Source organism: Malaclemys terrapin, chromosome 11 (assembly GCF_027887155.1).
Source record: "Malaclemys terrapin pileata isolate rMalTer1 chromosome 11, rMalTer1.hap1, whole genome shotgun sequence".
Classification (NCBI taxonomy): Eukaryota; Metazoa; Chordata; order Testudines; family Emydidae; genus Malaclemys; species Malaclemys terrapin.
The window spans coordinates 4533416-4547720 of record NC_071515.1 but is presented as its reverse complement, the minus strand read 5'-3'; the positions used below and the strand labels follow the sequence as shown (position 1 = coordinate 4547720).

The window sequence follows — 14305 nt, the reverse complement described above, 5'->3', positions numbered from 1 at the left end:
TTGTCCATAATATATAATTCAGAACATTCAGTGAGTTTGGAGGAAAGAAACTCTTTATTCATACATACAGAAGGATAAATAATTTAAGAGAGAGAAATAGGGCAAATCAGACAGTTCTCTATAATGACACTGACTCCAAAGTAGTAGTTGTGTGTCTTGTTAGATGGCCAGGAAGTCGTTTTGGTTAATATTTGGCAGTAAGAGGTGCATCAGGCTTCTGGAAACCTGACATTCTATAGAGTGCTATATAAATATTTTATCCACTCTGTCTGCCAGCTACAGCCATTATAGAACCAGTTGTTGGTTAGTATTTCATTAGTATTTGTGAGCAGTTTATACTATACCTAACAAAACTATTTATAGATTTACAACTTAGTGTAATTTTGACTCTTTATCACATTGCCCACTAACTTTCTGGCAGTTTTAGCATAACCTATGCCTAGAGTGCATTTTGGGCATCATAGCACAACATTTATCAGAGAGAAAGCAGATCTGGCTTGCTAGAGTAAAGCAGAACATTATGGAAGCTACTAGAGCCCATGTAGGCCTGATCCTGAACCCATTCAACCCAGTCATCAGCGACTTCGATGCAAAGATTAGGCCCATAAAGAGGAAGCTGTAGTTGCCAGTAGGATAGTGAGAAGTGTTCCAATTACTAAAAGGTTAGTAGTTCATGGAGGAAAGTTGCTCTAATTCTTTTATGATCTTCCCATCTCTTCTAAGGTATTGTACTTATATAGCCAATGAGCAGCATTGATTTTAGAGGTCACTTCCCATTAGGGTGACCAGACAGCAAGTGTGAAAAATCGGGGCGGGGGTAGGGGGTAATAGGATCCTGTATAAGAAAGACCCAAAAATCGGGACTGGCCCTTTAAAATCGGGACACCTGGTCACCCTACTTCCCATCCTCTTTCAGAGGAAATGGTCAGGCAAAGCATTGGGTAGTTTTGGAATCAAGACAAAACCCTGAAATCCGTATAATCAGAATGAAATGGATGGTCTTCTAAACCATAATCCACCTAACAACATGCATATTGCTTCTTCAAATAATTGGTTATCTGTTTTGGGTATACTTCTGGCCTGAATCCTGCTCAGCTGTTCCATGACTGGCTGAGGAAACAGCTGTTTTGAAATCCTGGATCCTACTGCAGTCAAGCAAGAGACTTGTGTAAGAATTGAAAGTACATAGAAATCCATGTCTGATCCCAGGTGGTGTTTATCTGCAGGACTCCATGTTTATTCTTAAACTTCTGTCTATCCTACCTTAGAGAAGCAATGTTCTGAATTGGTTGTTTGATAAAATTGGGAGTCAGAGGAGTGCTTTCAAAGTGGTCGTTAGATGACCTAACCACCAGAACAAAGATCAAATGCCTTTCACAGCAGGCCTGCAACAAGAAAAGAAACATTTGTCCTTACTGGGGTACAGTCAGGTCACCATGCCCACAGCAGCAGGCTGCCAGGCGCACAATACGTCAATCTAGATGGACTCAGTAACCAAAGCTTAAAATAGCTGCTCTGAAATGCCAGCTGTTCCCTCACTTCTGCACTTAAACCACCTTTGAGGGGAAGATGAACCTTACTCCTCACCTATGATAAAAGAGGAAAATATTACCCTCAACAGTCATGAGATAACTTTAATGCTGTCAGCACTTGCATTTACAAATCTAGCTTAGGAGGTGAAAGAATGGGATAGTTGTACTGGCATTCCAGCTTGGAAGCTCTACATATTTCTGACTTCATCTGATGCATTTAAATATCTGACTCAAGTCCATAGGCATGAATGGCTCATTTTAGTCTTGACAGATACAAAAGAATCATGTTTAAAGTTGGATGTTGGTCACGTTGTCATAGTGATAAGGGGAGGGTGCTTTATAAAAGTAATTCACAAGTTTTTCCTCTCAGGAGGTTGGTTTGCTTTTGCTCTTGCCTTAAAAAGTGTAGGACAAAGGAGATGCAGGATTCTTCTGACTAAAAATAATGCGTACGTATTCTAGAATGTAAGTACTAAATCAGGACAAATGGAACACTTGAAAATAATTGTCACAGTTGAATTGCAAGACTGAAGCCTGAGCAATATCGGCGGCTACTTCAGTGCATTATTATAATCCCGATTTATTGAAATGTGGGAATAGGGAACATCAGTGTTAATATAACGGCCAATATTGATAGTATTGCAAGGAATTCAAAGAAAGAAACACTAAATGGTGGGATGACGTTAAGAAAACTTAACATGTTTTGTATGGCAAAATGAAATTAACTATGGGCATTTGAAAGATGTAAATTTCTAGGAGAAGATGAATTAGTGGCCAAGACAGTGTTAGAAGCAAGTGGATGAAATTATGCAGGGGAAAGCATGAGATGTCAGCAAAAAACATTTGTCGGACTGTTTTCCAAACATGTTGTGAAAGCTCTGTTAGTCAAAACTAGACAGACTGGTCAAAAAGCAGAAGTACATAGTATAGGAAACAATCCTGCATTGGCAGGAGAATGGACTAGATGACCTAACCACTGAGATTGTCTGACATCATTGTCAGCCAGTCAGAGAACTCAGTTTCCAGAATTCAGTTCCAAAGCCATTTCACAAATGTGATTGGATGCATTTTAAAATCATTGTCTTCGAAAAGTTATTAAATAAACACACTTAGGCTAGCAGTGTGTTGGAAATGCAAATGATTGACACACATGTGACCGGAAATTAAGCACAACTTGGAGAGTACTACTACTTGGCTTGATGGGACACATGGTGAGTAGGAGTTGGTGCAACAAAAATGTGACCTCAAGGGTTAGTTGGTGTTTTCCTTCTGTTACATGCAGCAGGAGGATAACTAACTACTATAGAGGAAAGGAAGAGCTAGAATGATAGTTACTAAAATTGCTGGGAATACCAGGACTTAATTGTCCTGGAAAGTGATGGCCCCTCAACAACCAATACTTTCTTGCTAGTTGTCAGTGTTTATCTCTTGTTGGCTTAAATGGTGTTCTCAGATACATGTCGAGCCACAAACACATTTGATCAACAGTAAGCATTTGGACTGTCACTCTCCTTTGTAACATTGCTTTCAACCCAAAATTGTCATGTGCACAACGCAGCTGTACTGTTTTATAGTGGACATTCTATATCAGAAGGTGCAAGTCAGGGTTATGTTGGAACTTGTATTTCTGTTTTCAGATTCTCATAACTTTTGGAAAATTTAATCTTTTTCTTAAACCAGAAGTAATTATCATGGAAAACTTGAGCAAAATTGGAAGTTTTGATTCTGAGTTATGGAAAGATGAAAAACTATTTTGTTTTAAAGACCGTTTGCTTACAACTCAAATGGCTGAACTTTATGGTCTGAAATATTTAGAATAGTTAGTCTGACTTTTTGTTACCAAAAGTCACCTCTAAAATTCAGCTATTAGTATAGGTGGTAGTAACTTGTGCTAATTTGGGGAGTTAACAATACTATTTACTATCTTAGCTAATTGCTGCATAAAAAGTTATTGCAGTAGAACTTCCAGGTGTTTCTTCACACAATGCAGAGTCAGCCTGTGGAACTCTTTGCCATAGATTCATAGATTCATAGATTATAGGACTGGAAGGGACCTCGAGAGGTCATCGAGTCCAGTCCCCTGCCCGCATGGCAGGACCAAATACTGTCTAGACCATCCCTGATAGACATTTATCTAACCTACTCTTAAATATCTCCAGAGACGGAGATTCCACAACCTCCCTAGGCAATTTGTTCCAGTGTTTAACCACCCTGACAGTTAGGAACTTTTTCCTAATGTCCAACCTAGACCTCCCTTGCTGCAGTTTAAACCCATTGTTTCTGGTTCTATCCTTAGAGGCTAAGGTGAACAAGTTCTCTCCCTCCTCCTTATGACACCCTATTAGATACCTGAAAACTGCTATCATGTCCCCTCTGTCTTCTCTTTTCCAAACTAAACAAACCCAGTTCTTTCAGCCTTCCGTCATAGGTCATGTTCTCAAGACCTTTAATCATTCTTGTTGCTCTTCTTTGGACCCTTTCCAATTTCTCCACATCTTTTTTAAAATGCGGCGCCCAGAACTGGACACAATACTCCAGCTGAGGCCTAACCAGAGCAGAGTAGAGCGGAAGAAGGACTTCTCGTGTCTTGCTCACAACACACCTGTTAATGCATCCCAGAATCATGTTTGCTTTTTTGCAACAGCATCACACTGTTGACTCATATTTAGCTTGTGGTCCACTATAACCCCTAGATCCCTTTCTGCCGTACTCCTTCCTAGACAGTCTTTTCCCATTCTGTATGTGTGAAATTGATTTTTCCTTCCTAAGTGGAGCACTTTGCATTTGTCTTTGTTAAACTTCATCCTGTTTACCTCAGCCCATTTCTCCAATTTGTCCAGATCATTTTGAATTATGACCCTGTCCTCCAAAGTAGTTGCAATCCCTCCCAGTTTGGTATCATCCGCAAACTTAATAAGCGTACTTTCTATGCCAATATCTAAGTCGTTGATGAAGATATTGAACAGAGCCGGTCCCAAAACAGACCCCTGCGGAACCCCACTCGTTACGCCTTTCCAGCAGGATTGGGAACCATTAATAACAACTCTCTGAGTACGGTTATCCAGCCAGTTATGCACCCACCTTATAGTAGCCCCATCTAATTTGTATTTGCCTAGTTTATCGATAAGAATATCATGCGAGACCGTATCAAATGCCTTACTAAAGTCTAGGTATACCACATCCACCGCTTCACCCTTATCCACAAGGCTCGTTATCCTATCAAAGAAAGCTATCAGATTGGTTTGACATGATTTGTTCTTCACAAATCCATGCTGGCTGTTCCCTATCACCTTACCACCTTCCAAGTGTTTGCAGATGATTTCCTTAATTACTTGCTCCATTATCTTCCCTGGCACAGAAGTTAAACTAACTGGTCTGTAGTTACCTGGGTTGTTTTTATTTCCCTTTTTATAGATGGGCACTATATTTGCCCTTTTCCAGTCTTCTGGAATCTCTCCTGTCTCCCATGACTTTCCAAAGATAATAGCTAGAGGCTCAGATACCTCCTCTATTAGCTCCTTGAGTATTCTAGGATGCATTTCATCAGGCCCGGGTGACTTGCAGGCATCTAACTTTTCTAAGTGATTTTTAACTTGTTCTTTTTTTATTTTATCCGCTAAACCTACCCCCTTCCCATTAGCATTCACTATGTTAGGCATTCCTTCAGACTTCTCGGTGAAGACCGAAACAAAGAAGTCATTAAGCATCTCTGCCATTTCCAAGTTTCCTGTTACTGTTTCTCCCTCTTCACTAAGCAGTGGGCCTACCCTGTCTTTGGTCTTCCTCTTGCTTCTAATGTATTGATAAAAAGTCTTCTTGTTTCCTTTTATTCCCGTAGCTAGTTTGAGCTCATTTTGTGCCTTTGCCTTTCTAATCTTGCCCCTGCATTCCTGTGTTGTTTGCCTATATTCATCCTTTGTAATCTGTCCTAGTTTCCATTTTTTATATGACTCCTTTTTATTTTTTAGATCGTGCAAGATCTCGTGGTTAAGCCAAGGTGGTCTTTTGCCACATTTTCTATCTTTCCTAACCAGCGGAATAGCTTGCTTTTGGGCCCTTAATAGCGTCCCTTTGAAAAACTGCCAACTCTCCTCAGTTGTTTTTCCCCTCAGTCTTGATTCCCATGGGACCTTACCCATCAGCTCTCTGAGCTTCCCAAAATCTGCCTTCCTGAAATCCATTGTCTCTATTTTGCTGTTCTCCCTTCTACCCTTCCTTAGAATTGCAAACTCTATGATTTCATGATCACTTTCACCCAGGCTGCCTTCTACTTTCACATTCTCAACGAGTTCCTCCCTATTTGTTAAAATCAAGTCTAGAACAGCTTCCCCCCTAGTAGCTTTTTCAACCTTCTGAAATAAAAAGTTGTCTCCAATGCAGTCCAAGAATTTGTTGGATAGTCTGTGCCCGGTTGTGTTATTTTTCCCAACATATATCCGGATAGTTGAAGTCCCCCATCACCACCAAATCTTGGGCTTTGGATGATTTTGTTAGTTGCTTGAAAAAAGCCTCATCCACCTCTTCCACCTGGTTAGGTGGCCTGTAGTAGACTCCTAGCATGACATCTCCCTTGTTTTTTGCCCCTTTAAGCCTAACCCAGAGACTCTCAACACTTCCGTCTCCTATGTCCATCTCTACCTGAGTCCAAGTGTGTACATTTTTAATATATAAGGCAACACCTCCTCCCTTTTTCCCCTGTCTATCCTTCCTGAGCAAGCTGTACCCATCCACACCAACATTCCAATCATGTGTATTATCCCACCAAGTTTCAGTGATGCCAACAATGTCATAGTTGTATTTATTTATTAGCACTTCCAGTTCTTCCTGCTTATTCCCCATACTTCTCGCATTTGTATATAGGCATCTAAGATACTGGTTTGATCTTTCCTCCCAGTTTTGTCCTGACTCTCCTTTCTCTCTGCCAATATAGCCCACACTCCCTCTCGTTTCCGACCCATCTCCCCGGTCTCCATGTTCCCCACTTACCTGTGGGCTTTGCTCACCTGTCCCCGTCGAACCTAGTTTAAAGCCCACCTCACTAGGTTAGCCAGTCTGTGTCCGAATAGGGTCTTTCCTCTCCTCGAAAGGTGAACGCCATCTCTGCCTAGCAGTCCTTCCTCGAATAGCATCCCGTGGTCTAGGAAGCCAAAGCCCTCCTGGCGACACCATCTTCGCAGCCAGGCATTCACCTCCATGATGCATCTGTCTCTGCCTGGGCCCCTACCTTTGACAGGAAGAATTGAAGAGAATACCACCTGCGCTCCAAACTCCTTCACCCGTACTCCCAGAGCCCTGTAGTCACTCTTGATCCGCTCAATGTCACACCGCGCAGTATCATTTGTGCCCACATGGATGAGTAGCATGGGGTAGTAGTCAGAGGGCTGGATAATCCTCGACAATGCCTCCGTAACGTCTCGGATACGGGCCCCCGGCAGGCAGCATACCTCCCGAGATGAGATGTCAGGGCGACAGATGGGCGCCTCCGTCCCCCTCAGCAGAGAGTCTCCGACCACCACTACCCTACGTTTCCTATTCGCAGTGGTGGCAGCAGACTTTCCAGCCTTAGGGGTACGAGGCTTCTCCTCCTTTACTGTAGGGAGTGATTCCTTCTTTCCTGTGTCAAGAACAGCATAACGGTTACCTATAACCACGGCAGGAGGGTTCGGAGCAAGGGTGGAGCACTGCCTGCTGCCAGAAGTAACCAGCTGCCAGTGTCCACCCTGAGCCATCTCCTCCTCCACCAGTGGTGTATCAGCAGTCCTGCGTACTGGGACAGCTACCTCAGCTGTCTCCACATGGACACTGTCGAGGAATTGCTCATGGATACGGATGCTCCTCAACCTAGCCACCTCCTCCTGTAGCTCTCCCACCTGCTGCCTGAGAGATTCCACCAGCAGGCACCTCTCACATTGGATGGTCCCCTCAGCCTGGATATCAGTAAGTGGAAATTGCAAGTTACAGTCTTTGCAAAACCACACCAGGATCTGGGTAGAGGCATCCATGCTTAGGCACTCTGTCTGGCTACAGGCACAGGTGGAGGAGACAGTAGCAGTGCTGGCACAGGTGTTGCGGGTCTTCCTAACCATCGTAAGGCTCCCTCTGTCAAACTCCCGTCTGCAGCCCCCTGTCAGCTGAAAGGGTTGTTTAAGCGAAAAGTTATGAATGTAGTTGCTTTATAGGTATTAAGGGGAATCAAGGGAAAACAGATGGAACCGGCAAGGGACCCTCGCCCCCTTCCTGCTCCCCTTCCAAACTCCCTTGCGAAACTCCCTGTTAGCAGCCCCTGGTCGCTTGTGCGCTGCTTTATAAAGCCCTGGCCTGTATGAATGCCCCGCCCACTGATAAAGGCTCAGCCACTTACCAGAGACTTCTAGCTTTCAAACCTTCCAACTGCCAGCCACAGCACACGGTCCTTCAAACAACCAAAACAAACAAACAGACTGACAAACACAAGCTCAGCTCACAGCAAGTAACCCTCAAACACAAACAAACACACACTACAGACAGTCACTTACCCCAAAAGGGTGCTGTATTGCTCCTCCTTCACCTGGAGAACTCCCTTGCGAAACTCCCTGTTAGCAGCCCCTGTTCGCAAAAAATATATAATATTTTATATAATATATAATATTAATATAAAATATTAATACCATGGGATGTTGTGAAGGATAAAAGTGTAACTGGCTTCAAAAGTTGGGTAAGTCCATGGAGGATAGGTCCATCCGTGTCTCGTAAACAGTATGATCAAGGACGCAGCCCATGCTCTGGGTTTCTGGCTCTGATTTCCAGAAGCTGGGATTAGATGAGAGGGGATAGATGCCCTGTTCTCTTCATTCCTTCTGAAGGGCCTGCCATTGGCCACTGTCAGAAATCAGGATACTGGGCTAAATGGATCATTGGTCTGACCTCTTGAGGCTGAAGTGTAGTCTACCATTATGATTCTTTGGGTGCAATTTAAGAGAGGATTGACCTATTTAATCACTTCTGTTTACTGCTGCTATGCATCTGAGGGGAGTCGTCAACATTTCATGCTCTGTGGTATTAAATACTGTGGTGAGATCCAATAAAATAAATGGTTGTCATCCAGAATCTGTGCCATGTTGTCCACTCATTTTCTACCACTTTTAACTTCTTGTTCCCTTCCCCCACTGCTAATCCCTTGTTCCTCCAGTGAATACCACTGTATGTCTAGAACTGAGACCTACACTTTCTTCAGTGTTGCAGTTTTTATTGTCTTGTAACAATACCTTCGGTAGAATGTTAACCTACTTCCAGTGTTCTAAGGTGCTTTCCTGGCTGCTGTGCAGTTTCTCTGAGTAAATATTTAGCATTTTATTTTTGTATTGTATGTTTCTGCACAAGAAATCAGAGCCTCTTGCTTAACCAAAATTACCAAGTGCATTGCCACTTGTGTTTCTGTTCCTTGATACTTAGCAATTAGATAGGGCAGTGCTCATTGTCATTGGGAATACAAAAACAGTGGTTAAATGTTAGAGCCACCAATTATGTTTCTTTTGTGCTGTCATAACGTTTGCGTTGCATGTAAATTAGAGTAAATTACCTTGCCTAAATGTAATTCATTGCCAAATGAATGAGCTAGTGGCTATAAACACAAATTACTTTTGGTTTCCTCAAAAATCTGTTCTCATTAAATCAAAGATTACCCTCTGAAATGTATTTGCATATAAACATGTTTTAGGTAAATGTAGATTCTGTAAGGAAGTGCAAGTACATGTCACTATTTTATTGAAATTGAGCTTTATGTAAAGGCTTCTTGTTAATGTATTTTATTAGGTTAGTTAGTTTTGTAGCTAACTTGTGTTTTTTGTACTTGTTGAAATTAAAATATGTGGTGGTATTATCTCTAAAGTGGAAAGTTTTTCTGCAGATGCTTTGCAGAGAATTCTTGCTGTCACTTGGCTGCCTTAAACTGTTACACGCTGTCTATATAATCCCTGAACTCTAAGGGCTATGATTCCTTTCCTCCCACAAATACTCTGGCCATTATTAAATTTTCAGTGACCTTTCCCATCTCCAATATTTGATTCCAATTAAGCATTTTGTATTTGATTTTTGCTTTCCTCCTCTGTTTCCACTTTGTCCTCTTTACAACCCAAAATTTTCTTAGGATCCCAATCCCTACCTAAATTTGTATATTTATACCTAGGAGAGTCTCTCTCTTCCATCCATCTTTGCCAGTGTTGTCCACTAGGCAGTATCAAAGTACTAGTGTATTATGCATCTGACGAAGTGGGTATTCACCCACGAAAACTTATACGTCTGTTAGTCTATAAGGTGCCACAGGGCTCTTTGTTGCTTTTTACAGATCCAGACTAACATGGCCACCCCTCTGATACTTAGCATATTATGTGGGCTAAAAGTTGACTGAAGTTTTTGAACTCAGGTCAGATAGATTTCAGGTATTCCCACTTGAGTCTTCTAATTATGGAACATTTATCAGCTATGTACCAAGACAGCAGGGGAGCAGAGAGAATCTTATGTTTCACACAACAGAATTCCAAAGCTTTTTTCTTGTCAATCTTCAGCATAACTTTTTAACTATTTACACCGTCATGAAGCACTTCTTCATGTTAGCTGCCCCTTTAAAATAATGCATTGTAAACAAACATACCTTAAGTACATTACAAATACCTTTGAGCCTTCAGCAGAAATCTAATTGACTTGTCACGGTGCATGTCTTTGAACAGTGAGAATAATGAAGTCACTTGCACATTTGTCTTTAGTCACTATCACTTCGAGGTCTCAGCGCTTCAGTGTTTGGGTTGCACGTGCTTCAGGGAAAAGTTGATTCAAATTGTTTTGGTTAAGAGCAACTGAATTCTTTCTTTTGGTCTTAGGTTTCAGAAAATGTAAGTTCTGGCCCAAATTTGAATGGTCCCTTTAAATCTATTGCGCTGTATTATTTTGTGTCTCCTTTTTTATTTTCAATAGAATACCAGTTATCGTTTATGAAACCTGTGGATGTGACCAGGCCTGGATTTCTTTGCTTTGTTGAGTGCATTGATCAGCACTGAAGAGGTTAAATGCTGCTAAATGTGCTGAACCAACTTCTGTTGAAAATTGGAATGGGCTTTTGGGACGTTTTTGTGACGCCCACAGGTCACATTTAGCCCATTGTGTATTAAATATGAAATTAATTCCATCCTGAAGTAGAATGAATACATTGAATCAATGAAGTGACCTAACCTTTATGTGAACTGTGAAGGAACCTAGGGACTCTAGGAAATACCATGGTAATGTATGGAAGCTAATGAATAATCTTGGTATCCGTAGGAAACGGCAGTATTGTAACTGTTCTCATGGTTTTTGCAGCAATATTTGTTTTGGCATATTCATAAACGTAATGATTCTGCTAAAAAGTACCAGTCAGTATGTCAGGACAAAGGGAAAATGGTTCTTTGCTTGTTGGGGCTATATGGTGCTCTCAGAACAAATGAACTACAGTTGTAAATTTAAGTTTGAGAATGTGTTCATTGTCCAGAGGGAGGATCGCTGGCTGCATAGAGCCTCTTATTGACTAATCAGTCTACCAACTTAGCATATAAAAGATCAAGTGGGATAATACTGGAAGTACAGTTTCTCTTTAAGTAGTTCGAGGGGGTGCTGAATGCTGTTAAACTGACATCCGTCACCTTACCCACGTGTACTTCAGGGGATCCTTGCAAATGGCAAGGGCTACTGAGAATGGACACACACACCTGAAAGTGTGGCCACAAATACTAATTCTGTCTTCGAGACAACGTGTGGCAGTAATGGAAAAGTGGGAATGCAATAGCCTCACCTTCCTTCCTTCCCCTTCTTAATGGTCAATTCTGGAGCAACACTTTCCCAGGGCTCAAAACTGGCTGTTTAAAACCCAGGCCTGACACCTCTGCTTACAGGACCTTCTGTCCAGAGTTATGATCCTGTGAAACAAATATAAACCTGTACCAATTCAGCAAACAAATAGTACCACACAAACTGACAGCCTGAGTCCTCGGAGTACCTTGTACCTACTGACCCATAAATCTTTCCAGTATCCATGCCAACCAACTGCTGAAACAAGCAAAGTCCCAAGGAGTCTTGGCAAATTAACTTCACCATTCTTTAAAGTCCATAAGAGCCTGTGCAGTTGCTTTGACCCCGACGAGGTCCACACTAGTCAAAGTTCACGTGTATCAGCACTGCACTAACTCACACGATTGCTTTAGTCCACATGATGCAGACCATGGAACTTACCTGCATTCGTGTTCTGTGAAACCCAAAACAGAACCTTCAAATCACAAATTATTTCCCTATGCCAGTAACCACAGAGACCGCGGAGGGAGGGTGGAATTTTGTAGTATAAGGTGAAGTAGAGAGAGGGCCTTTTCTGCCTTGCCTGGTGATTTTATTAAGTACATTGTGCCTCAGCCTGCTAATGCAGGAGCCTGTTGCAGGCACCTGGATAACCCAGTGAGAGCTCCCCTCATAACAGAGCTGGTTCATTGGCTGACTGGCATCACAGGGCAACCCAAGAGGTATGGCCTGCTCGCTAGGTCCCACCCTGAGAAGGCCATTGTACCTAAAGATTTGCTCCCCCCCTCCCCCCTCCCGACACTTCCTTATGTAAAAACAGTGGTCATGCATCAGTCCCTTTGTACCTTAAGTCTACAGGAGTTATAAACTTCTGAACCTTTTATAACACTTTTCACATAGAGTTGACATACTTAAAAAATGCAACCAACCTGAAAATATTTGATTTTTGGAGGTAGTTCAGCATTATATGATGAGACTTTTTCAAAGTTGTTCCGGAAGTCTTACCATTTGATGTCACTGGGAACAGAGAGGCCATTGCTAAGCACTTATGATAATCCCTGTATTTGTATATATTCATGTGTACAGAAATACCTCTTCAAATGGTAAAAACTACTACTAAGAAGGACCATTGTAAGATGTGTGGGGGAGGGAGCTACGTTAGGAATGCTGTTACGCTACATGAAAAAACAATGGCAGCAGTCAAGATTTTCTAATTCGGTGCACTTATTGGGATATGTAGTGCTTTTTATTTCTAGATTGCTAGTCCAAATCAATCCCAGGTTGCCTTTTTTAGGCTTGACAAGGGCATGCGGCTGAAATGTACTCAAGGTATACCCCAATCATCTTCTAATGCCCATAAACAAAATGAGGGATCAGCTCTTCGTTCTAAACGACCTGCTCCTCCTATCAGATTAATAATCACTGTTGCCAAATCTGAGTGAACAACCTCACAATCAATTAGGGTGGATACAGTTGATATGTCACAAACCCTGGACTGTAGGATCAATTGATGAACTGAGCAAGACAAAGAGGCCAATTAGAAAAGGGCTCTTTTGTATGTGCTTGCAGTGTAATGAATTTTATAAATTGGAAGAATATGGCAAAGGTCCAAGGGACACTACTACAATCTACAGTAAATGGACACTGTCATCTTTTCCCGAAGAACTAAAATAAATAGTTCTAGTTTTTGTATATCTGAGACAGAACAGATTTTTTTTAAACTGAGCTCATTTCTCAGCTAGGGTTAAAACCTAAAGAACTCTTTTGGAAAGGAGATAGATCAGTTAATCCATGGAAGCTCAGTCCCAGTTTGGATACTGTAATCCTATCCCACCCCCACACAAAAGCTGTCCAATCATTTCTTAAGCAACTCTGGGTTTTGGCCTTAACGGTCTGAGCTGTTGGGTTATTCGGTGCTGTTTGAGTCACTGCAAGATGACCTCTTGACATAGACTGCTAATTACGGTATCTATCTTTCTAATGTCTCGTCTTGTAATGAATAGAACCTCTACGATAAGAAAAATGCCAGAGTGAGAATGGGTTGTGGAGCAGTACTCATCAATTGTAGTCCTCATCTACTAACCAGGTAGGCTTCTACCCTGTAGGTCAGAAGTTGTTAATCAATGGATTTAATGTGACACAAATACCAAGGAACTTATCTTTTTTTTAAATCAAAATAAATATTTTTGATATGTGACTGTTTAAATTAAGATTCCTAAATAAATATTTAAGTTGAGTTTGTGCTAAATGCCAGTGAACTTGTTTTAATATACAGTGTAATGCAGGTCTATAAATATTAGGTGTTCAACATGCTGTATTTGTTGTAGAGCTATATGTATTACTTGTCATAGTTATAGTAACAGCAGAGCTCAATTTAGCCAATACTTGCTTAAACTGCCAGTTTGCCTCTGGATATTGACACCTTTGCAGTCTCAGTGGGGTTTTTACTGATTTTTAATAACCTTTTGGAAAGATCATAACTTAGTGAACAGATTTCAGTATATAATTCAAATGTTTGGGAGTTTTCTAAATTCCTGGGCCTTTGCCAGTAGACTTTAGATTTTATTTAACAGGCTCAAGTCCATTGGGAATAATGGAAGATCTTCATGATGAATGAAAAGGGCAGCCCTTTCCATTCACAAGGAGACTTGTACAGTTTCAAAGCCTGGGCAAAGAGTGGACAGTGATCTTTTAAAAATGTGTTTATATGCTAATTTACACCCAATGGCATCCTTGCCCATTGGAAGTATAAAAATAGGAGGAGGGGATGAAAAGGACAACATATGGGATAGTTCCCTTCTGTATGCTGTAGAAGATTTTTTCCAGACTACTTTTGTTCCAAATACCCTTTAATTAAGGTACTGCACCTCTGAACTCCACAATGTAAGTGCGATGAGTGTGCCTGAATACTTCACTGTTTACAGCTTTTTGTATTTGGTGTTTTGGAAGGAAACTTAATGTGTTTTATATTCAGCAAA

At 41.4% G+C, this 14305-nt stretch overlaps 2 protein-coding genes across 30 annotated transcripts in view; one reads left to right on the top strand and one right to left on the bottom strand.

The window, feature by feature from the left end:
- The window catches only part of LRRFIP1 (LRR binding FLII interacting protein 1), a 193116-nt gene that overhangs the window by 8726 nt on the left and 170085 nt on the right, over window positions 1–14305 (top strand). The window contains exon 1 of one of the 28 annotated variants that reach the window (XM_054043423.1): window positions 13353–13413. The exons of the other annotated variants lie outside the window; for them this stretch is intronic. The gene's annotated coding sequence lies outside the window, so the exon portion shown is untranslated. Of the gene's footprint in view, window positions 1–13352; window positions 13414–14305 lie in introns of those variants that run through there. 28 annotated transcript variants of the gene reach the window in all.
- RAB17 (RAB17, member RAS oncogene family) overlaps window positions 1–14305 on the bottom strand; it is a 93462-nt gene that overhangs the window by 69251 nt on the left and 9906 nt on the right. The window contains exon 1 of one of the 2 annotated variants that reach the window (XM_054043459.1): window positions 12257–12306. The exons of the other annotated variant lie outside the window; for it this stretch is intronic. Coding sequence (XP_053899434.1) covers window positions 12257–12291 — 35 coding nt within the window. The 5' untranslated portion in view covers window positions 12292–12306. Of the gene's footprint in view, window positions 1–12256; window positions 12307–14305 lie in introns of those variants that run through there. 2 annotated transcript variants of the gene reach the window in all.